Below are 22724 nucleotides of genomic sequence, written 5' to 3'. Positions count from 1 at the left end.
AATACAGGCACCCGCCACCACGCCCAGCTAATTTTTTGCATTTTTAGTAGATACAGAGTTTCACCGTGTTAGCCAGGATGGTCTCGATCTCCTGACCTCGTGATCCACCCGCCTTGACCTCCCAAAGCGCTGGGATTACAGGCATGAGCCACCACACCCAGTCTACTATCCTTAATTTTTTCTGTAATTTTTAAATAATCTTTAACATCAAAAAGTTTAAATTGAAAGCATGACAAAATAACATTGTTTAACTTAGATTGTCAAATATCAAAAATATAAATATATACTTACATATAGATTGAGCATCACAATACATGATAAATGCATTCCTCATGCATTGCTGATGAGAGTATATACCTGTACTAACCTCTGTAGAAGGCAATTTATCATTAGCCATCAAAATGCTAAAGGCACATACCTTGTGATGAGTATCCTACTCCAAGGTATTTATGAATATAGTCTCCTATATGTATGTATTATATAGATATTTATTGTAGCTTTATTTGTAATAACAAAAGATACCAAACAAACTAAATATCCACTATTAAGACATTGGTTAAGTACATTTGGCACATCCACACAATGGAATTAGTTTTAAAAGTAAGATAGTTCTGGCCGGGCACAGTGGTTCACGTCTGTAATCCTAGCATTTTGGGAGGCTGAGGTGGGCGGATCACTTGAGGTCAGAAGTTCAAAACCAGCCTGGCCAACATAGTGAACCCCTGTCTCTACTAAAAATACAAAAAAATTAGCCGGGTGTGATGGCAGGTGCCTGTAATCCCAGCTACTCAGGAGGCTGAGGCAGAAGAATCACTTGAACCCGGAGGCAGAGGTTGCAGTGAGCCAAGATCACACCACTGCACTCTGGCCTGGGTGACAGAGCAAGACTCCGTCTCAAAAAAATAAATAAATAAATAAGGTAGTTCTAAATGCATTGACAAAAAAGATTTCAGTGATATACTGTTGCAGTAAAAATGCAATGTATAGAACAAGAAAGCTAGTGAACAATTATTTAGATGGAGAAAAAAATATATAGATACAAATATGTTTCTAGAATACTTCAAAAAAGACATGCAAAAAACTAGTAACTGGTTACCTCTGGGGAAGGGAAGTAGACAGCTAGGTAACAGGGAAGGGAGACTTTTTACTATATTCTCTTTTTGTTTGTTTGTTTGAGATAGAGTTTTGTTCTTTTTTGCCCAGGCTGGAATGCAACGGCGCAATCTCGGCTCACTGCAACCTCCACCTCCCTGGTTCAAGCAATTTTCCGGCCTCAGCCTCCCAAGTAGCTGGGATTACAGGTGTGCAACACCACACCCAGCTAATTTTGTATTTTTAGTAGAGACAGGGTTTCACCATGTTGGCCAGGCTGGTCTCGAACTCCTGACAGGTCATCCACCCGCCTCAGCCTCTCAAAGTGCTGGGATTACAGATGTGAGCCACCACGCCTGGCCAACTTTTTACTATATTCTTAACGCCTTCTGAATTTTTTACCATGTGCATGCATTACCAAAAAAAAAAAAAAAAAAAAAAAGTCACAAAGGATTACATATTGTATGATTCTATTTACATCGCATATCCAGAATAGGTAAATCCATAGAGACAGAAAGCAAATTAGTGGTTGCCAGGGGCTGGAAAGAGAGGAGAGAAAGAGAGTGACTGTTTAATTGATCTGGGGTTTCTTTTTAGAGAAAAATGTTCTGGAACTAGATAGAAGTGACAGTTGTACAGCATTGTAAATATGCTAAATGCCACTTAATTGTATACTTTAAAATGATTAAAATGGTGAATTATATGTTATATTTTATCACAATAAAAAAACAAACATTTATGAATACAAATAAAACCAATAAAATATTTTAAAATATATTAGTTTCATGAGAGTAATATTTTGCTAAGATTAAACTGCTAATTACAATATAAATATGATACCAACAGATGTGACACACATCTTTTGTGTTTAACAAGCCTTTTATCCAATAGGGGATGAGATGGCTTAATTCATTCACCATCCCTATTTGAATATGGGAAACCTTCATTTGGCAAAAGTATACCACTTATACATTTGTCTACTTGTTCTCATCTGCAGGCATAAAATCATGTAATGGCACTCAATTATAAGGCAGCTATCCAAAAGATCTAGCACGAGCGTATACACTTTTATTCATATCATTTAAAAGAAAACACAAAAGTCTAACTTATCTGAGAATTTATAAACCCTTGAGATTATGTCCAACCATCTCCAAGGACCTAAGACCCACTTAAGAAACATTTAGCTAACTTCTCCACTGGGGAAAGATTTTTATCACTCCCGTTACACCTTTAATCTTCCACTCTTCACTACCTTTTTTCCTCTCAGCCTACAACATACTACCTTAAAACAAAAACACAACAAAACTCTCTAGCCCTGTACCATTCCTTGAGATACTACTTCCTTCACTACCGAATTTATTTATTTACTTACAAACTTTATTTACATACTTTACTCGCATTCACTTCCTCCACTGGCCTATTTGCATTCATCACATATCCATTACAGCATGACTTCTATTCCAAAACACTTATGAAATTATTCTCTCAAATATTACCAGAGCCTGCAAACTATAATGTTACAATAGCCTCTTTGTGGCTACTTGACTTCCCTGAAGCACTCTGAAGCCAAAGACAGCCAAGAGACTCAACTAGAGAAAACTGTAAGTTTCTCAGGATCTCTTCATTCAGTCACAAAACATTTTTAAATCTATATACTTTGATTTAAAACCTTAACAAGAGAACGTTCCTGCCTTTGCATGTCACAGTTTTGTGAAGGAGATTCAGGTAAACAGAAAACAGAAGATGGCACAGTCTCCTCTCACAGTTCTTCAGAATGAGAAGGAATCAGAAAGAATAAAATCTTTCTCTTTTTCTAAAGAAACTATATAGCTCTGAATATCCAAGAGATCTGGGGCTTCCTGTATTCATTTCTGAGACTCCTATAACAAACTGGGTGGCTTTAAACAACAGAATTTATTCTCTCACAGTCTGGAAACCAGAAGTCCAAAATCAAGGTGACACAGGGCCACGCTCTCTCTGAAGGTTCTAAGGGAGAATCTTTCTTGGCTTCTTTCTAGCCCCCGGTGGTTGCCAGCATCATGGGTGGTTATTCCAATCTCTGCTTCCACCATCACATGGTCTTTTTCCCTCTGTGTTTCCATCTCTTTCTTCATAAGGACACCAGTCATTAAATTTAGGGTCTATCTTAATCCAGTATGACTTTATCTTGATTACATCTGCAAAGACCCTATTTCCAAATAAGGTCACATTCATAGGTACCAAGGCTTAGGACTTTAACATATATCTTTAGGAGACACAATTCAAGCCACTACATTTCCCCTCTCCCAGAATTTGGTTTTTGAAAGCCCAGGCTCAAAAGTACTGAACTAGATTGTTCATGAAAAGAAACACCTGTGGAGCTTGGATCAAAGAAGATAGAAGTGGGCCCTATGGCCGTTCTACCACACCCCTAAAGAAATCACATTCCCTAAGCTTTGGGGGAAGTCATTAGTGGTAGACCTACATCTTCATTCTCACACAAAGAATATTATCTGTAAACACGTAGTGTTATGAAGAGACTCAAAGTGTCCCGTGAATTCAAGAAAGTGAAAATGTACTTATCAGGGCTCTTTCAGTTGAAAGAGAAACTAAACTGAAACTAGCTTAAGCAAAAATGACATTAACAATGAATTAAATATTATGAATTACTATTAATCCTGTTTGGTATAATAACAATGTGTGGTTATGCAGGAGAAAACATTTATTTCAAGAAATACATGCTTAAGTGGCTAGAGGTAAAGTGGCATGATATACGCAACTTATTTTCAAAAGGTTGAGGGGAGTGCATCTACATAGAGAAAAAGAAAGAAAGCACACAAATGAGGCAAAATGTTAGTAACTGGTGAGTTTAGGATGTTAACTGAATCATTCTTTCAACTTGAGAGTATGTAGGCATATTTCAAAATAAAAAGGTGACGGGGAAAATGACATATTTTATTTAACTGGGACATACAGCTTTGTAGCTCATTTCAAGGTGGATTAGATCTAGAATGAAAAAGATGTGAAAGGGTGAGTGGATACTAAACAGGTCTCTCATCTCTATGCTTTTCTATATACTACATCCCTCTCCAACAATCCACCATAGAGAACAAAACATTTCTCACAAAGCTCTTTTCCCCAATTTAACCTCTTTCTGAACAAGAAACAGGAGGATATCAGGAGGTCGGCACAGGTTCTTCAGTCCACTGACTGTACTAATCAGAGAAAGCATTAAGGGATTAGGAGTTGAGTAAATTAACTCCCTCTTTATTTTATTTTAACTCTTAACTCCCTTCTCAAATTTAGCAGGGAAGAGAATGAGAAACTGTAGTAGAACACAAATAAAGCCCAAGATTAGTAACATAAAAGGTATTATATTCCAGAGTCTAAATGTCATTTTCTGATGAAGAAATTAGAAAAGAACCGGGCATACATGGATCATTATCTACCTCGGGCTTAAAGTAGAAAAGAAAACCTGGGAAAACAGAATAGTCACCTAACAAGGATGGAAGCAAGGAAGGAGGAAGTGGAGAAAATAGGGAGGAAAGAAGGGAGAGCAAGTCAGTAAGATAGAGCAGCAGCTAAATTGCCATGCCCAGAGCTGTTCCTAGGGATCTTCCTATACTGAATCAGCTCAAAAAGTCTTTCTCGACCTTGTTCTGACACCAGTCACAGCTTTTGAAAAGTTATGAGGAGCACATAAATGGCATCAAGATAATGGCCAGTTAGGTAAATACAGAATTCCTTTCTGTCCCAACAAGATACAAACCCATTCACAGGTAAAATTCATTAATCATCAGAAAGTCCAAGAACTTCCTTCAAAATGGTTAAGTGCTTAGGGCACTTTGTTGATTTGCACTGGTATCATAAGGATGGCAGTTACTATTCTGTAGGCCAACAGATGGGGCCGGCTGGCTCAATCTGTTCATTCAACCAAAACATGAATAAAATGTAATTTGGAAAAATACAGTCTAATGATGGCTTTCACAAGGCCAAATAAACATCTATGAACCATCTTAATTATTTTTTTTAGTTACCTAATAGTGATCTCTTACATATACAAAAGGAACCATAATCATTATTTTAACTCAGTTCAACAATAGAGGGATGGAGCATTTGTTAAATGCTTGGTTTTCATGCAAGTATGTATCTTAATAATTCAACTCTGATTTGAAGTACTCCAGACTCTAATGAATTAACAAGTAACTAATTTCAAGTTCAACTCTACAATTTTAGTCCTATTAACATGCTTTTTAGAAAAAAATGTATAAATCCTATCTTTAAACACAATCTTGGTTCTTGAGGAAAAGATCACATTTGACCAAGTTTATAATAAACAGTCTTAAGCATACATCTACTATAAAGCACACTTTAATCACACAGTTATTAATCCAATCACTAAAGATAAATTATGACAACAAAAAACCTGAACTACCAACAATGTAGTGGTATTACATCAACAATTTTCTAATATAACATATTCATTCTTCAATCATCATTTAAAGAATACTATAATACTATTGGTCAAGCATAAACCTTATAAATAAAAAGCAGTCTTACCTGTATGAGGTGGATCTAATGTTGCCAGTGTAGGTGCTTCAAAACAATATTTTCCACTGCGATTATCTCTGTAATTAATTTCTCTAGTACTTTCTTCACTAGGCAGATTTAAACTGCATATTCTAGGATCATTTTGTGATGGGAGAAAGGTGTTATTATTTGCAGCACCCTAAAATAAACAAATATATATTTAAATCAGAAATCAAGCCTAATTTTCTGTATTTTCTGTATTTTTACATTAAAGATTCTAATTTAAAACATGAGCTACCAGTTATATATATAAATGAGAACTAGATATTTAAAAATAAATTAATATCTGCCAGGCATGGTGGCTCATGCCTGTAATCCCAACACTTTGGGAGGCCAAGGCAGGTGAATCACTTGAGGTCAGGAGTTTGAGACCAGCCTGGCCAACATGGTGAAACACTGTCGCTACTAAAAATACAAAAATTAGCCTGGCGTGGTAGCAAGTGCCTGTTATCCCAGCTACTCGGGAGATTGAGGCAGGAGAATCGCTTGAACTCAGGAGGCGGAGGTTGCAGTGAGCCAAGATTGTACCACTGCATTCCAGCCTGGGCAACAGAGCGAGACTCCATCTCAAAAAAAAATTTAACTAATTAATTAAAATCTAATTTTTATTGCTTGTTTTTAGAGCTATTTTAAATTATGCTATTAAAACTGAACGATATGACAGAATGAAAAATTATGCTTATAATTATACTATATTTTAAACATATCAGAAGTTTTTAAACAAATCATAACATGCCATTCTCATAGTAAAATGCTCTTTTTCTTGTTAAATTTCTCAATATTAAAATCAATACTTAAATATTTTTAGGTGAGATAATGGTAATGTCACTATGTTGGGTTTTTTTAACGAGCCCCTACCTCTTTTTTTAAGAGATGGGGTCTCAGTCTGGTACCCAGGCTGAAGAGTGCAGTGTCACGACCATAGCTCATTGCAGCCTTCAACTCCTGGGCCCAAGGGATCCTCCCACCTCAGCCTCCCTAGTAGCTGGAACTACAAGCATGTGCCACCATACCCAGCTAATGTTTTTTATTTTCTGTAGAGATGGGGTCTATGTTGCCCAGCCTGGTCTTGAACTCCTGGCCTCAAGCAATCTTCCTGCCTAGGCCTCCCAAAGTGCTAAGATTACAGGGGTGAGCCACTGTACCCGGCCTTAAAAAGCGCTTATATTTTAGAGACATATTCTAAAAATTTACAAATGAAAACATATTCCTGGAATTTGCATCAAAATAAGAAGGGAGGGACTCAAACTGGAGTGGAAAAGTAAAGATGAAACAAGAGGCCGGGCACAGTGGCTCACGCCAGTAATCCCAGCACCTTGGGAGGCCAAGGCAGGCGGATCACTTGGGGTCGGGAGTTCAAGACCAGCCTGGCCAACACGGTGAAACCCCGTCTCTACTAAAAAAAAAAACAAAAATTAGCCGGACACAGTGGTGCACACCTGTAATCCCAGCTGCTCGGGAGAATCGCTTGAACCCAGGAGGCAGAGGTTGCAGTGAGCCAAGAATGCACCAGTGTACTCCAGCCTGGGTGACAGAACAAGACCCTGTCTCAAAAAAATAAAAAATTAGGCCGGGCGCAGTGGCTCACACCTGTAATCCCAGCACTTTGGGAGGCCGAGGCAGGCAGATCACGAGGTCAGGAGATCGAGACCAACCTGGCTAACACGGTGAAACCTGATCTCTACTAAAAATACAAAAAAAAAAGCTGGGCGTGGTGGCAGGTGTCTGTAGTCCCAGCTACTCTGGAGGCTGAGGCAGGAGAATGGGGTGAACCCAGGAGGCGGAGCTTGCAGTGAGCCGAGATTGCACCACTGCACTCCAGCCTGGGCAACAGAGCTGGACTCCGTCTCAAAAAAAAAAAGATGAAACAAGCCGGCCGGGCGCGGTGGCTCATGCGTGTAATCCCAGCACTTTGGGAGGCCGAGGCAGGCAGATCACGAGGTCAGGAGATCGAGACCATGGTGAAACCCCGTCTCTACTAAAAAAAATACAAAAAATTAGCCGGGCGTGGTGGCGGGCGCCTGTAGACCCAGCTACTCGGAGAGGCTGAGGCAGGAAAATGGCGTGAACCCGGGAGGCGGAGCTTGCAGTGAGCCGAGATTGCGCCACTGCACTCCAGCCTGGGCGACAGAGCGAGACTCCGTCTCAAAAAAAAAAAAAAAAGGTGAAACAAGATCAGTCACGGCCAGGCATGGTGGCTCACACCTGTAATCCCAGCACTTTGGGAGGCCAAGGCAAGCAGATCCCTTGAGCTCAGGAGTTTGAGACCAGCCTGGGCAACATAGTGAAACTCAGTCTCTACAAAAAAAAACAAAAATTAGCCAGGCATGGTGGGGTGTTCCGGTAGTCCCAGCTACTTCGAACGCTGAGGTGGGAGGATGGCTTGAGGCCAGGAGGCCAAGGCTGCAGGCAAGCTGAGATCACACCACTGTACTCCAGCCTGGGCAACAAGCCAGACCCTGCCTCAAAAAATAAAAATAAAAATAAGATCAGTCATAAATTTTCAATTGTTGAAGTTAGGTAATATGGACAAGGAAGTTCACTATGTACTATTTTCTCTTTTTTTTTTGTATATGTATGGGTTTTCTATTGCTGCTCTCTCAAATTACCAGAAATTTGGTGGCATAGAACAACACAAATTTATCATTTTATAGTTTCGTAAGTTAGAACACAGACTTAGGTCTTACTGCGTTAAATTCAAAGTTATCACCAGGGCTGCGTTCCTTTCTGGATGCTCCAGGAGAGAATATATTTCCTTGTCTTTTCAAAATCCTAGAAGCCACCCAAATTCTTTGGCTTAGCCCTCTTCCTCCATATTCAAAGTCAGCTATGTTACATCTCTCTGCCCCTGCTTCTCTAATCACCATCTCTTTCTCTGATTCTCTTCCCTCTCTCTCTTCCACTTCTAAGGACACTTATGATTATATTGGGCCCACTCATATCATCCAGGGTAACCTCCCCATCTCAAGGTCCTTAACATTAATCACGTCAGCAAAGTCTCTTTTGCCATGTAAGGTAACACAGATTCCAGTGATTAGGACATGAACATGTTTAAAGGGCCATTTTTTCTGTCTACCACAGTAGTACATGGTTGAATTTTTTTTACATAGAAACTCACAATAATAGGCAAAGTTGTCATGTTATTATAAATACTCATCTTTTTTTTTTTTTTTTGAGACGGAGTTTTGCTCTTGTTGCCCAAGCTGGAGTGCAATGGCGCAATCTCGGCTCACTGCAACCTCCGCCTCCCAGGTTCAAGCAATTCTCCTGCCTCAGCCTCCCAAGTAGTTGAGATTACCACCACGCCCAGCTAATTTTGTATTTTTAGTAGAGACGGGGTTTCCCCATGTTGAGGCTGGTCTCGAACTGCTGACCTCAGGTGATCCGCCTGCCTCAGCCTCCCAAAGTGCTGGGATTACAGGCATGAGCTGCTGCGCCCAGCCATAAATACTCATCTTAATAAATTTCATGGTTAGTAAATAAAGTTTCCAAAAAAAAAACCTGATAATCTTTTTTTATTTTTTATATCTGATTAGATTTTAAAGTAAGTCAACTAATGAAGGTCACAAATTTTCTTTTTTGCAATATTTTATTTTCATATAATTTAAAATTCATGGAAACATTCCAAAAATAGTATTCCAAAAATAGTATACCTTTACCCATATTAACCATTGTTTTACATTTTCTTCCGTTTCCCTCTCCCCCTTTGCTCTTTCTGTGTATGTGTGTACAAACACACGTGAGAGTAAACTGCAGACACTATGCTCCTTCGCCTCTAAATATTTCAAGGTGTGTTTCCAAAGACCCTCTTCCATAATCACAGTAAAATTACCAAAATTGATCACTTAACACTGGTATAATACCAGTATCTAATCCACCATCTATATTCAAATTTGGTCACTTATCCCAATAATGTCTGTTATAGATTTTTCCCCAAATCAGGATCCAATCCTACACCACACATTACATCTAGTCAGTATGTTCCTTTAGTTTCCTTTAATCTCTAACTTTATTCATCATTTCTGGTCTTGAAATTTCAAAATTTCAAAATAAGGCCAGTTATTTTGCTGAATATCCCTCAATCTGGATTTGTCTGATGTTTCCCTATGATTAGTTTCAGATTGTGAATTTGGGGCAAGAATACAACAGTTCATCATATTAGGAGGCACATAATATTGGTTTGTTCCATTACTAGAGGTATTAACTTTGATCACTGATTAAGGTGGTGTCTGCCAAAGTATTTTTCCCTTTGTAATTTTTTTAAGTATGTTGTGAGGAGATACTTGAGTATATTCAAATATCCTACTTCCTCATTGAACATTTACCCACTAGTTTTGGCATCCATTGAGACTCTCTAACACCATCATTACTTCTATTTCTATGCTTTAGCATTCCACTGTAAGGAAGAGTTTAATCTTCATTTATTTATTTATTCATTTATTTACATATATTATTATGGATTCTGACTCCTGTATTATTCAATGGGTTATAATCCATTAGTATATTTCTTTTGATGTTCAATTTGTTCCAGATTTTGTATTTATCAGACCAATCAAGTAAAAACCACTGAAGTCACCAAAACAATACTTTTTCACTATAGGTTAATTCAGCCTAAGATAAGAAATAATTTAAAAACAAAAAGTTAAGAATGTAACAGACAAAGTAAAAAGATGGCGGAGTTGACTGCTAAGCCTAATACTTTTAGGCTTCTCATGTTACCTTGCTTAAAATTGCTGTATAACTTCAAAAATACCCACTTCAGTTTTAAAAAGTAAAATAACTATTTATTTATAGAATTAAAAGAAAAAAATAGTAAATCAGTGTTTTTGCCTAGAATTAGTCCTTAGACACTACATCAAAAAACAAATCTTGGCCAGGCGTGGTGGCTCACGCCTGTAATCCCAACACTTTGGGACACCAAGGCAGGCGAATAACCTGAGATCAGGAGTTCATGACCAACCTGGCCAACATGGTGAAACCTCAACTCTACTGAAAATACAAAAATTAGCTAGGCGTGGCAGCAGGTGCCTTTAGTCCCAACTACTCCAGAGGCTAAGACAGGAGAATCGCTTGAACCCGGGAGGCAGAGGTTGCAGTGAGCCAGGATCATGCCACTGTACTCCAGCCTGGGTGACAGAGCAAGACTCCATCTCAAAAATAAATAAATAAATACATAAATAAATAAATAAATATTGGCTGGGCACAGTGGCTCACTCTAGCCTGGGCGACAGAGCGAGACTTCGCCTTAAAAAAAAAAAAAAAAGACAGTTCTCCAAAGAGATACACAAATGGGTAATAAGCACACATAAAAGTGCTCTATATCAGCTATCAGAGAAACACAAAGCAAAACCACAATGAGGTACTACTTCACCCACTAGTATGGCCATAATCAAAAAGATAGTAAGTGTTGGTAGGGATATGGAAAAATTAAAACCTTCATACAATGATGGTAAGAATGAAAACGGTGCAGTCAGCTTGGAAAAGAGTCTGTCAGTTCATTAAGAGGTTAAACATAGAATTATCATGTGATCCAGTAATTCTACTCCTAGGAATACACTCAAAAGAAATGAAAACATGGCCAAGTATGGTGGCTCACATCTGTAATTCCAACACTTTGGGAGGCTGAGGAGAGGACTGCTTGAGCTCAGGACTTAGAGACCAGCCTGGGCAACATAGGCAGACCCCATCTCTATAAAAAATTTAAAAATTAGCCAGGTATGATGGCACATGCCTGTGGTCCCAGCTACTTAGGAGACGGAGGTGGGAGGATCACTTGAGCCTAGTAGGTGGAGGCTGCAGTGAGCCATGATGGTGCCATCATCAAGACCCTATCTCAAAAAAAAAAAAAAAAAAAAGAAAGAAAAAAGAGAGAAATGAAAACACATATCCACACAAAAATTTGTACACAAACATTCATATTACTCATAATTGCTAAAAAGTGGAAACAACCCAAATGACCATTAACTAATGAATAGATAAATAAAATGTGGTATATTAAAACAACAGATTATTCAGTGTGGCAGGCAGAATAACAGCTCCCAAAGATGTCCACACCCTAATTCCCAGAATCTGTGAATGTATTGTTATGTGGTAAAAAGGACTTTGCAGATGTGATTAAGGACCAGGACCTTGAAATGGAGAGATGATCCTGGATTACCCAGGTGGGCCTAACCTAATCAAATGAGTTCTAGCTGCAGAAAACCAAAGAGAAGGAAACATGAGAACTCAAACGTGCTTCCCTGGCTGTGAAGACGGAAGAAGGGGGCCATGAGCCAAGGAACGTGGTGACCTGGAAAAGCTGGAAAAAGCCAGGGAACAGATTTCGCCTAAAATCTCCAGAAATGAATGTAGCCTTGCCAACACCTTGATCTTAGATCTGTGTTGAACTTTTGACCTACAGAACTATAAGATAATTCATTTTAAGCCATTAGATTTGTGGTAATTTGTTTCAGCAGCAAGAGAAAACTGATATTTCGGCAATAGGAAATAAATTACTGATAAAAAGTTTATTTTTGGTGTCATGAAAATGTTCTAAAATTGATTGTGGAGATGGCTGCACAATTCTGTGAATATACTAAAAACCACTGAGTTGTAGTAAGTAGACTGTATGGTATTTAAATTATATCTGTATTAGTCTGTTTGCATTGCTATAAAGGAATACCTGAGACTGGGTAATTTATAAAGAAAAGAGGTTTATTTTGGCTCACAGTTCTGCAGGCTGTATAGGAAGCATGGTGCCAGCTTCCATTTCTGATGAGGGCCTCCAGAAGCTTATAATCAGGGCAGAAGGTAAAGGGGGAACCTGCGTCTCAATCGGAAGAGGGAGAGCAAAAGAGGGAGGGGGGAGATGCCGTACTCTTTTTAAACAACCAGATATCACATGGACTCAGAGCAAAAACTCACTCATTACCATGAAGACAGCACCAAGCCATTCATGAAGGATCCATCCCTCATGACCCAAATATCTCCCATTAGGCCAACCTCAAACACTGGAGGTCACGTTTCAACATGAGATTCTGAAGGGACAAATATCTAAACTCTATCAATACCTAAATAAAGCTGTATTTTAAAAAGGAAAGAAAGAAAGAAACCTTATTAAGAAAACAAAAGCCTATATTTTCTCCTTACAGTGTGCCAGAATTTTTACATTGGTAAGTGCTAAACAATCTGCTTGGGAAAGAAATATAGGATAAAACAAACACATACACACCAAAAAAAGCAGAGTCAAAAATTAGAAGGTTTTTTCAGCAAAAAAAAAGACACCATTAAAAACCAGGCAAAGACCTTAAATAGACATTTTTCCAAAGATATACAAATGGCCAATAAGCACATGAAAAGATGCTCAGCATCACTAGTCATTAAGGAAATACAAATCAGAACCACAGTGAAATACAACTTCACAACTACCGAGATGCCAATAATAAAAAATTTTTTTAAATGGAAAATAACAAGTGTTCCTGAGGATGTAGATGTTACAACCATTACACATTCCTGGTGAAGATGTAAAATGGTACAGCTATGAAAAACAGTTTGATGGTTCCTCAGAAAGCTAAACACAGGATTACCATATTACCCAGCAAATCCATTTCTAGTTATAACCCAAAAGAACTAAAACAGGAACACAAACAGAAACTTGGATGCCAATGTTCATAGCAGCATTATTCACCACAGCAAAAAGGTGGAAACTGCCCAAGCATGCATCAAATAGATGAGTGGATGGATAAACATAATGTGGTAAAACCATATAATGATTATTCAACCATACAAAAAAATTAAGTTCTGATACACGCTACAACATGGATGAACCTTGAAAACATTATGCTAAGGGAAATAAGCCAAACACAAAAGGACAAATATTGTCTGATTCCACTTCCATAAGGTACCTAGGGCAGTCAGATTTATAGAGACAAAAAGTAGAATAGTGGTTATCAGGAGCTGAGTGGAGAGAATGGGGAGTTAATGTTTAATGGGTACAGAGTTTCTGTTTGGGGTAATGAAAACATTTTGGAAACAGATTGTGGCGATGGTTGCACAACAGTGTGAAAGTCATTAATGCCACTTAATTGTACACTTAAAAATGGTAACGTGGCAAATTTTATGTTACATATGCTTAACCACAATGAAAAGGAAGAGGGAAAAAATTAATAGACTTTAAGCCCTATAACACAAAAGGATCAGGGAATTGCAGAGTAGTAGGTAGTGTGAATTCTCCATTTTATATGCCTACTTTATACTTTATATACCTACTTTATACTTTATATACCTTTCATATATACTAACACCTTTGATCTTAGACCTAAGACCAAAACAATCCTTTTTCTTAATAGTAAATGAGACACGTTAAGACTGCTTTCAGTATTCACTTTTTTTGGGGGGGGGGCGGTGGGGGACGGAGTCTTGCTCTGTCACCCAGGCTGGAGTGCAGTGGCATGATCTCAGCTCACTATAACCTCCACCTCCCAGGTTCCGGCAATTCTCCTGCCTCAGCCTCCAGAGTAGCTGGGATTATAGGCACGCGCCACCATGCCCGGCTAGTTTTTGTATTTTTAGTAGAGACGGAGTTTCACCATGTTAATTAACCAGGCTGGTCTCGAACTCCTGACCTCAGGTGATCTGCCCGTCTCAGCCTCCCAAAGTGCTGGGATTACAGGCATGAGCCACCGCACCCAGCCAGTATTCACTTTTTATAGATAAAAATGAGAAGAAATGTTTGGAATAGTGATATAAATCATTATGTATTTTTTCCTCTTTAAATGACCTTAAAGAAGTTTTCACTTATAGAATCTCCATCCCTTCCCTCAAAGAGGTACTTACTTACCATTACCAAAAGTTTATTTTATAGACTCAAGTACATCTTATTCCATTGATTGATTGAATGAGACAGGGTCTTGCTGTGTTGCCCAGGCTGGAGTGCAGTGGCACAATCACAGCTCACTGCAGCTTCGACCTCCCAGGCTCAAGTGATCCTCCCACCTTAGCCTCCCGAGTAGCAGACACTCCAGGTGCACACCACCACACCCTGCTAAATTTTTATTTTTTGTAGAGATGGGGTCTCACTATGTTACCCAGGCAGGACTTGACATCCTTAGCCCAAGTGATCCTCCCGCCTCCGCCTCCCAAGGTACTGGGATTATAGGCATGAGCCACTGTGCCCAGCCTGTTATTCCTTTTAAAAAAAAAGTATGTAATCTTCATTTCCAAGGTTTTTAGAAGAGGTTTTCAGAGGTACTGAAAATTCCTACAGGCAGAAAATACTGTTAACTCTTTAAATGGCATTTTCTTAAACATACATGCTTCTCTATATTATCTATATTATGAGTCCTTTTTTGCCTTACCTCAAATAATTTTATATCTGGATTCAGTTTTGTAATCTCTTCATTCAGACCTGGATTACTTCTTCCTGGAGGTATAAATTTTGGTTTTTTGAAGGAATTCCCCTGCAACTGACTTGGTGCTGCAGATCGTCTCATATTCAGCAGTGGTGACCTGAAAAATACCCAAAACAGTAACTATCCATGAATCTAATTACAATCACCCCCAAATATAAAAATAGCTCAAAACTACAACTGAGATGGAGCAGGAACCCCTCTTAGGGGCCTGCCTGGGCCCCCAAGCATAGAAACAAAGGAAAATCTTCAGTTCCTTCAAAGGAAATTCCAGGCACTTAGCTAGCCCTGAGAAGTATATGAGCAATATGATTAGCAAGAAGGTAATGGCTTAAAATAATGGTGAGGGAAGTTAGAGTGACAAACTCTTTGGTTCCCTCTAGAAATTAAAGGTAACATCTTAACATATGTCCTTGAGTTGTTTTTCAGAAATCCAGACCCCCACCAAATGGAAAATACTGTCTACTGGCATATAGACCTCAGATTAGGGGAAACAGGACTGAACTCTAACTGCTATTCTTTGTTCTAAATTTCTTCTTCAGGGGTCTGGAGGAAGTCATACCCACAGGCCAGAGCTCAACATTCCTTTCTGCTGACCCCAAGTTTTTAGACAAAGCTTCACTTCCTTAACCAATCCCAAATCAGAGAATCTTTTAATACATCTATGACTCCTAAGCCCCCACTTCAAGATTTCTCACCTTTTTAGGCCAAATCAATGATGCATTGATTTATGACTTTGCCTATAACCTCTGCCTCCCCATCTTTAAAAATAGTTACATGTAAGCCATCACAGAGTTTGGGTCTTAATCATTAGCTGCCCATTTTTCCTCGCTTGGCACCCTGCAATAAATGCCTTTCTCTTGCTGCAAATCCCAATGTCTGTGGACAGCTTTGCTGTGCCAGGCAGGCCGTCTCAAGTTTGGTTTGGTAATACAACCATGACATATGTAAAAAGGTAAAAGGGGCTGGCGTAGTGGTTCATGCCTGTAATCCCTGTACTTTGAGAGGATGAGGCGGGAGGATCCCTTGAACCTAGGAGCTTCGTCTCTATTAAAAATTAAAATTAAAAGAAAAAAAAAGGCCGAGGGCAGTGGCTCACGCCTGTAATCCCAGCACTTTGGGAGGCCGAGGCGGGCGGATCACGAGGTCAAGAGATTGAGACCATCCTGGCTAACACAGTGAAACCACATCTCTACTAAAAAAAATACCAAAAATTAGCCGGGCGTGGTGGCGGGCGCCTGTGGTCCCAGCTACTCGGGAAGCTGAGGCAGGAGAATGGCATGAACCCGGGAGGCGGAGCTTGCAGTGAGCTCAGATCACGCCACTGCACTCCAGCTTGGGCGACAGCGAGACTCTGTCTCAAAAAAAAAAAAAAAAAGATAAGAGGAGCTTGGTGGTGCATGCCTGTAGTCTCAGCTACTCAGGAGGCTGAGGTGAGGGGGATCCCTTGAGGTCAGGAGTTCAAAACCAGTCTGGGCAACATAGCAGCAAGACTTCAACTGAAAAAACAAAAACAAAACATAAGAGAATAAGCCTGAGAAAACAAGTTCAGGCTGGGCAAAGTGGCCCACATCTGTAATCCCAGCACTTTGGGAGGCCAAAGTGGGAGGATCACTTGAGCCCAAGAGAGCCCATCTCTTGTTTTTTTTTTTTTTTTTTTAAAAAAAAAAGGAAAAGAAACTAAGTTCAATAGCTAGTAAGATTTTTTTTTTCATCAAGGGCTATTGAAAAGAATTTAAGATTTAAATTGAACGGTGATACGGTTCGGCTGTGACCCCACCCAATCTCACCTTGAATTGTAATAATCCCCATGTCAAGGGCAGGGCCTATTCTCGTGGTAGTGAATAAGTCTCACGAGATCCGATGGTTTTATAAATGGGAGTTCCCCTGCACAAACTCTCTTGCCTGCTCCCATGTAAGACATGGCTTGCTTCTCCTTTGCCTTCCGCCATAATTGTGAGGCCTCCCCAGCCATGTGGAACTGTGAGTCCATTAAACCTCTTTCCTTTATAAATTACCCAGTCTTGAGTATGTCTTTATTAGCAGTGTGAGAACAGACTAATACAAATGGTGTAAATTTAAGTATATGTCATTCTGATAATACTATAAGCATATCTTCTTTAAAGCAATTTAAATAAAAATTTCAAAATGTAAAGAAATACAATTCACATACAAATATCAAACATGTTGTCTTTTTTCTATTCCACTAATCCATAAACCACATGAGGGTGGCAATCTCATGCTTGTTTTCTCCACCACTAATGACTATAATGTGTCTGGCAACAGTGACAGATACATTACCATCACTAACAAATATTTTGAATGAATGAAATCTGGCAATTTAAAAGGTATTTTTATAATTCAACTTGTTTTTACTATCCTATTTCATTTGAAAACAGTGGAATTTTTTAAAATATAAATCAAGAGACTAGAACCAGGTTTCCCAACTTTCGCTCAATCTTATTTCCACTAGGACTAGATAGGGGAACAAATGGAAAACAAGGACATTACATACATACATCATGTTTCTGCAATGGATAGTAGCAAGCATTCCAATTCAAATCAACACCACAAAACACTATTTAACATAAGCCATCAGCAAGGATGAACATGACTACCAACGTTATCTGTTTCACCCAGAAATTCCAATTCTGGCAATTTAACCTAAGGAACTATCGGAGATAATACTAACTACGTATAAGAATAATCAGCTGGGCAGGACACAGTGGCATGTAATCCCAGCACTTCAGGAGGCCAAGGCAGGTGGATCACCTGAGGTCGGGAGTTTGAGACCAGCCAGGCCAACATGGCGAAACCCCATCTCTACTAAAAATATAAAAATTTGGGGCCAGGTGCAGTGGCTCACACCCGTAATCCCAGCACTTTGGGAGGCCAAGGTGAGTGGATCACCTGAGGTCAGGAGTTCAAGACCAGCCTGACCAACATGGAGAAACCCTGTGTCTATTAAAAATACAAAATTAGCCGGGCGTGGTGGCGCATGCCTGTAATCCCAGCTACTCAGGAGGCTGAGGCAGGAGAATCACTTGAACCCAGGAGGCAGAGGTTGTGGTGAGCCGAGATAGCGCCATTGCACTCCAGCCTCGGCAACAAAGGCGAAACTTCGTCTAAAAAAAAAAAAATTAGCCAAGTGTGGTGGTACACACCTGTAATCCCAGCTACTCAGGAGGCTGAGGCATGAGAATCGCTTGAACCTGGGAGGCAGAGGTTGCAGTAAGCCGAGATCGCACCACTGCACTCCAGCCTGGGTGACAGAGCAAGACCCTGTCTCAAAGAAAACGAAGAACAAAAAAAAAGAAGAATGATGCTAGTATCAATTACAGTAGGGGGGAAAAAGGGAAACAAATGTCCATAATGAAGTACAAGATAAATTATGGTACACCCACACAACAGAACACACTCTCTTCATATACCACCAAAATCAAGTCAGTACTATTCCCCAAGCTAGCCATGTTCTCTTTTTCTCTTTTTCTCTAGGCTTTGAACAAACTTTCCGTAATATAATGTTGGGAATGCTTTTTCCCACTTTTCTTTGCCTAATTAATTCTACCTTATCCTCTAGGAGTCTTAACCATGAGCCCCCTTCGTCTCCTCCCAAAGACTGGACTGGAGGACCTTCCTGTGTAGGCACTACCCAAGCACTTTTCACACTGCAATGAAATTTGCCCTATCATTCCCCCTGAGCTATTAACTCAGGCATGAAATCTTACGTACAATTCATCACTATATCGCCAGTACCAAATACACAGAAGGAGTTCAGTATTTGTTATGTGAATGATACCATTAATGGGTGGCGGCGGCGGGGGAGAACAATACTTTAAAAAAATGTTTAATGACATGAGAAATATGTTTTGATAGATCAAAGGAAAAATGGCCACAAAACATGTCCAGCCTCATTCTAATTTTTAAAAAGGAAAAGAAAAAGAAAAACGATAATGTGTGTATGTACATTTAAAAGATTAGAAAGCAAAGGAGCATGAGAGAACTGTTTGAGGTGATAGAAATAATCTATATAAGATTGTAGTATGGTTACAGGAGTATATATACATCTGTATATGAAAACATCAAAATGTACACATCTAACTGCACACTGTAAATTGTACTGCTATAAAGTAGATATAATATACATGTTATATGTTAAAATACACAATTGTTTTTAAAAAACTAGAAAAATACATGCCACAACATTAACCCTAATTATTTCTAGGTCTGGTTAGAATACCAGTAATTTTCATTCTATTCTGAGTTATTTTCTGTATATTTCAAATTTTTTACAATGAAAATGTTACCTTTGTAATAGGGAAAAGTATCATTAATTAGATTTTTTTAAATTACCATATTTCATCAAATCTAAAATGCCATCAATTATAAGACATACTCTTGATTGTTAGTCCATAGAAAAGAAATTTTTAAAAGTAAATAAAAATTTTAAAAATAAAAATTTTTTAAATTGTAAGATGTACCATTATTTTATGTATCCAAGAAAAAAAGTGTAGCCAATTAAACCATGATACACTATCATTGATGGTTAGACATTTCCCAATTTCATCAATGTTAAAATGATGAAACATGTAAATATTTGATATATAACCAGCCTTTACATAGTTTGAGGAATGAGTAGGAGAGATCACTCTCTTCTGTTTCTTATTCAAGGACGAAATGGATCTCTATTAGTACAATCTTTAATCTTAAAGCAAATTACGAAACAGATGGTTTTTGACTGCTTTGGAAGCAGTATTTACCAATACCAGAAGTCAATACGAATTCTGGCCAAACAAGTCATGCCAAAATAACTTCATTAAACTAATTTCCTTTTTATAATGGGTAAGCAGAATACTACAAGTCTCTAAATATATAATTGACACAAGTTTGAAACTGATTAACGGTAACTGTCACAAGACGACATGGATGTTAGGCCTTGCATTTAGACTCAGTTACTTAATGGTCAAATGAAATAGAACAATAGAAGCTGAAATTTAAAACTAAAGATTTTAGTGACTACAGCTCAACTGAAATAAGATAATGAGCCTTCTTAAATTAATAAATTCTAGATAGCATTAATAAAAATATGATGTCCACATCACGAAATGTAATGAGTTCTGTTCTATACATTAGTCAGAATACCCTTTAATACTGTGAAAATTCTGACACTTTTTTAAAAGGAACACTTAAAAAATACAGAAGTTAGAAACATTAACAGTAGAAATTAAGGAAACCAGAGTGTAATTCAGATTCTGCTATTTCAGGGATGCTTAACTTTGGGGAAGCTATTTAACTCTCTAGACACCAATTTTCTCATTTATAAAATAAAGAACGAACTAGATGCTAAAATTTCTTTCAACACTAAATGCAAAGAATTACTACCCTAAACGCTTCTACATCTAATATATGATTTCTGATTTTTCAATCCTCCTATTTATTTTGTAAACTAATAAAAATGATAATGCAAGCATACAAGCATCAGCACAGAGCAGTGGTTAAGAAAACAGACTGACTCTGGAGCCAGCCAGGCTGCCTGGCTAGAATCCTAACTCTGCTATTTACATATGACCTTGGGCATCCATCAAGCCATTTAATTTGTTGATACATTTCAAAGTAAAATGCAGAAATCAGTACATTTCCCCCCAAAAGACCATTGCACCCTTATAGCTTTTTAAACTGGTTCTGTATGTTCATATTGTCCTGTCCATAATAAATTAGTTAATTAGTGCTGTCTGAGCCCTTTTCCCAGGTCCTAGGAATAAAGCCATTTGGTAGCCCTGATGTGATGCTACAACTTCTATAACACCTATTAGCTTCAGTCCTTCCAAGTAAAATGGTAAGGCCAAGCTGACAACTGCAATACACCAGATAGCCACAAGTACTTGGCACTACACTGTGGTAAATAAGAACACAACTTTGAAAGCAAATGCCTGAATATAAATGTGGACTGACACTTCCTAATGGTCTTGCACAGTTTACTTTGGCTCCATGTGTCTCAGTTTCCTCATCTTTAAGAGGGGGTGCCATAATCATACTTACACACCGGACTGTTGAGAGGATTAAATGAAATATGTAAAGCACTTAGAACAAAACTTGACACACAGTAAGCACTCAATGTTATCTGTAATATTACTATCTATAATTAGTATTATTGGAGAGTAGAAATGATGAAGGTCTTGTGAAGGAGATAGAGAAGGGGTAGTTCAACATATAGGACAATGACCAGAATCTTTGGGTTCGTCTGGGATTTAAAGAGAGGTATGTGCAACCATCAAACGTCTAGGATGCAAGAATTTAAGTAAACCAACTCTACCAAGAACCAGCAACAGTCTCTCCCTGCTGTTGCTGCTTTTCGACTTCCAACTACATTCGGTAGTAATTATTCCACTTCATGCCTTAAATTGCTCCTTTGAGACTCTGGCTATATAGATGGTTCCTAATTTAGGACGGTGTCACTTAGAATTCTTCGACTTTTAAGAAAGCCATAAGCATTCAGTAGAAACTGTACAAGTAACCACACAACCGTCTGTGTTCATGATTTTGCCCAACTGTAGATTAAGGTAAGTGTTCTGAGCATGTTTAAGGTAGGCTAGCGCAGCCATAAAAAGGAATGAAATCATGTCCTTTGCAGCAACATGGGTGCAGCTGAAGGCTATTATCCAAAGCGAATTAAAGCAGAAACAGAAAATCAAGTATTGCATGTTCTCACTTATAAATGGGAGCTAAACATTGGGCATTCATGAACATAAAGATGGCAACAATAGACAGTGGAGACAACTAGAAGGGGGAGGAAAGGAGGAGCAAGGGTTCAAAAACTATTGGGTAACATGCTCACTACCTGGGTGACAGGATCAATCGTATCCAAACCTCAGCACCACGTAATATACCGATGCAACAAACCTGCACATGTACCCTCAAATCTAAAATAAACAGCTGCAAATAATTTTTTTGATAACAAAAGTAGGCTAGGCCAAGCTGTAACTCAGTAGGTTAGCTGTTTTAAATCCATTTTCGACTTGGGATATTTTCAATCCCGTAAGAAAGTCGAGAAGCATCTGTACCTACCTAGAAAATCTTCCATAAGGTAATTGATTAAAAGGTTTTAAGGAAATACAAGAAAAACCTGACCAGCGAAGAGGTAAAAGCCCCTAAAGAAGGCGTACCGACACTCTCCAGGACGCTCGCGGAGCCTTCACCCCCTGGCCCTGGGGAAGGAGATTCCCAGAGCAGGAGTGAGGAAGAGACCCAAACGCCCACAGGAGCCTGCGCGAAGCGACCGCAGGGGCGGCCCCAGGGGCCACTGCCCAGAACCATCCCTCGCACACAAATGCACACCCCCAAACCCCCACCGCCCGCCCTTCGCTCCAAGCCCCCCCGGGGCCAGCAGCCAGGGCGTCCCTGGCACTTCAGACCAAAGCTGCAGGCCCGCAGGAGGCCACTTCGGTGGCTCCTGCCGCCTTCCCTCCCTCCTCCCTCGTTGGCCTGCTCCCTGCTTTGTCCCGCACGAGCCTACAGGCTGTCGCGGCCTCCCGAGCTTCCCCCTGCAGGACGCACCGGCGAAAATCTGACAGAAACCACTGGCCTTGCAAAGAAGCCCTTCTGGTAACCAGCGATCCCCTCACCGCCGGAGAAGCTCAAGGATCCCGCCTCGGCGAAGCCAATCGCGGACGAGCCCGC

The 22724-nt window shown here is 39.3% G+C and overlaps 1 protein-coding gene across 2 annotated transcripts in view; it reads right to left on the bottom strand.

Moving 5' to 3' along the window:
• Positions 1 to 22724, bottom strand: part of RAD54B (RAD54 homolog B) — a 101529-nt gene extending 78805 nt beyond the window's left edge. Inside the window, exons 1-3 of one of the 2 annotated variants that reach the window (XM_012496046.2) lie at positions 22602 to 22724; positions 14997 to 15147; positions 5632 to 5800 (exon numbers count right to left, since the gene is read on the bottom strand). In XM_012496046.2, the coding sequence (XP_012351500.1) occupies positions 5632 to 5800; positions 14997 to 15131 (304 nt within the window). In that variant the 5' untranslated portion in view covers positions 15132 to 15147; positions 22602 to 22724. The remainder of the gene's footprint in view (positions 1 to 5631; positions 5801 to 14996; positions 15148 to 22601) is intronic. The other variant, XM_003268318.2, reaches the window with a different exon arrangement.

The sequence above is a fragment of the Nomascus leucogenys genome, chromosome 16 (assembly GCF_006542625.1).
Source record: "Nomascus leucogenys isolate Asia chromosome 16, Asia_NLE_v1, whole genome shotgun sequence".
Taxonomy (NCBI): domain Eukaryota; kingdom Metazoa; phylum Chordata; class Mammalia; order Primates; family Hylobatidae; genus Nomascus; species Nomascus leucogenys.
This window is presented reverse-complemented; position numbering and strand designations above follow the sequence as displayed.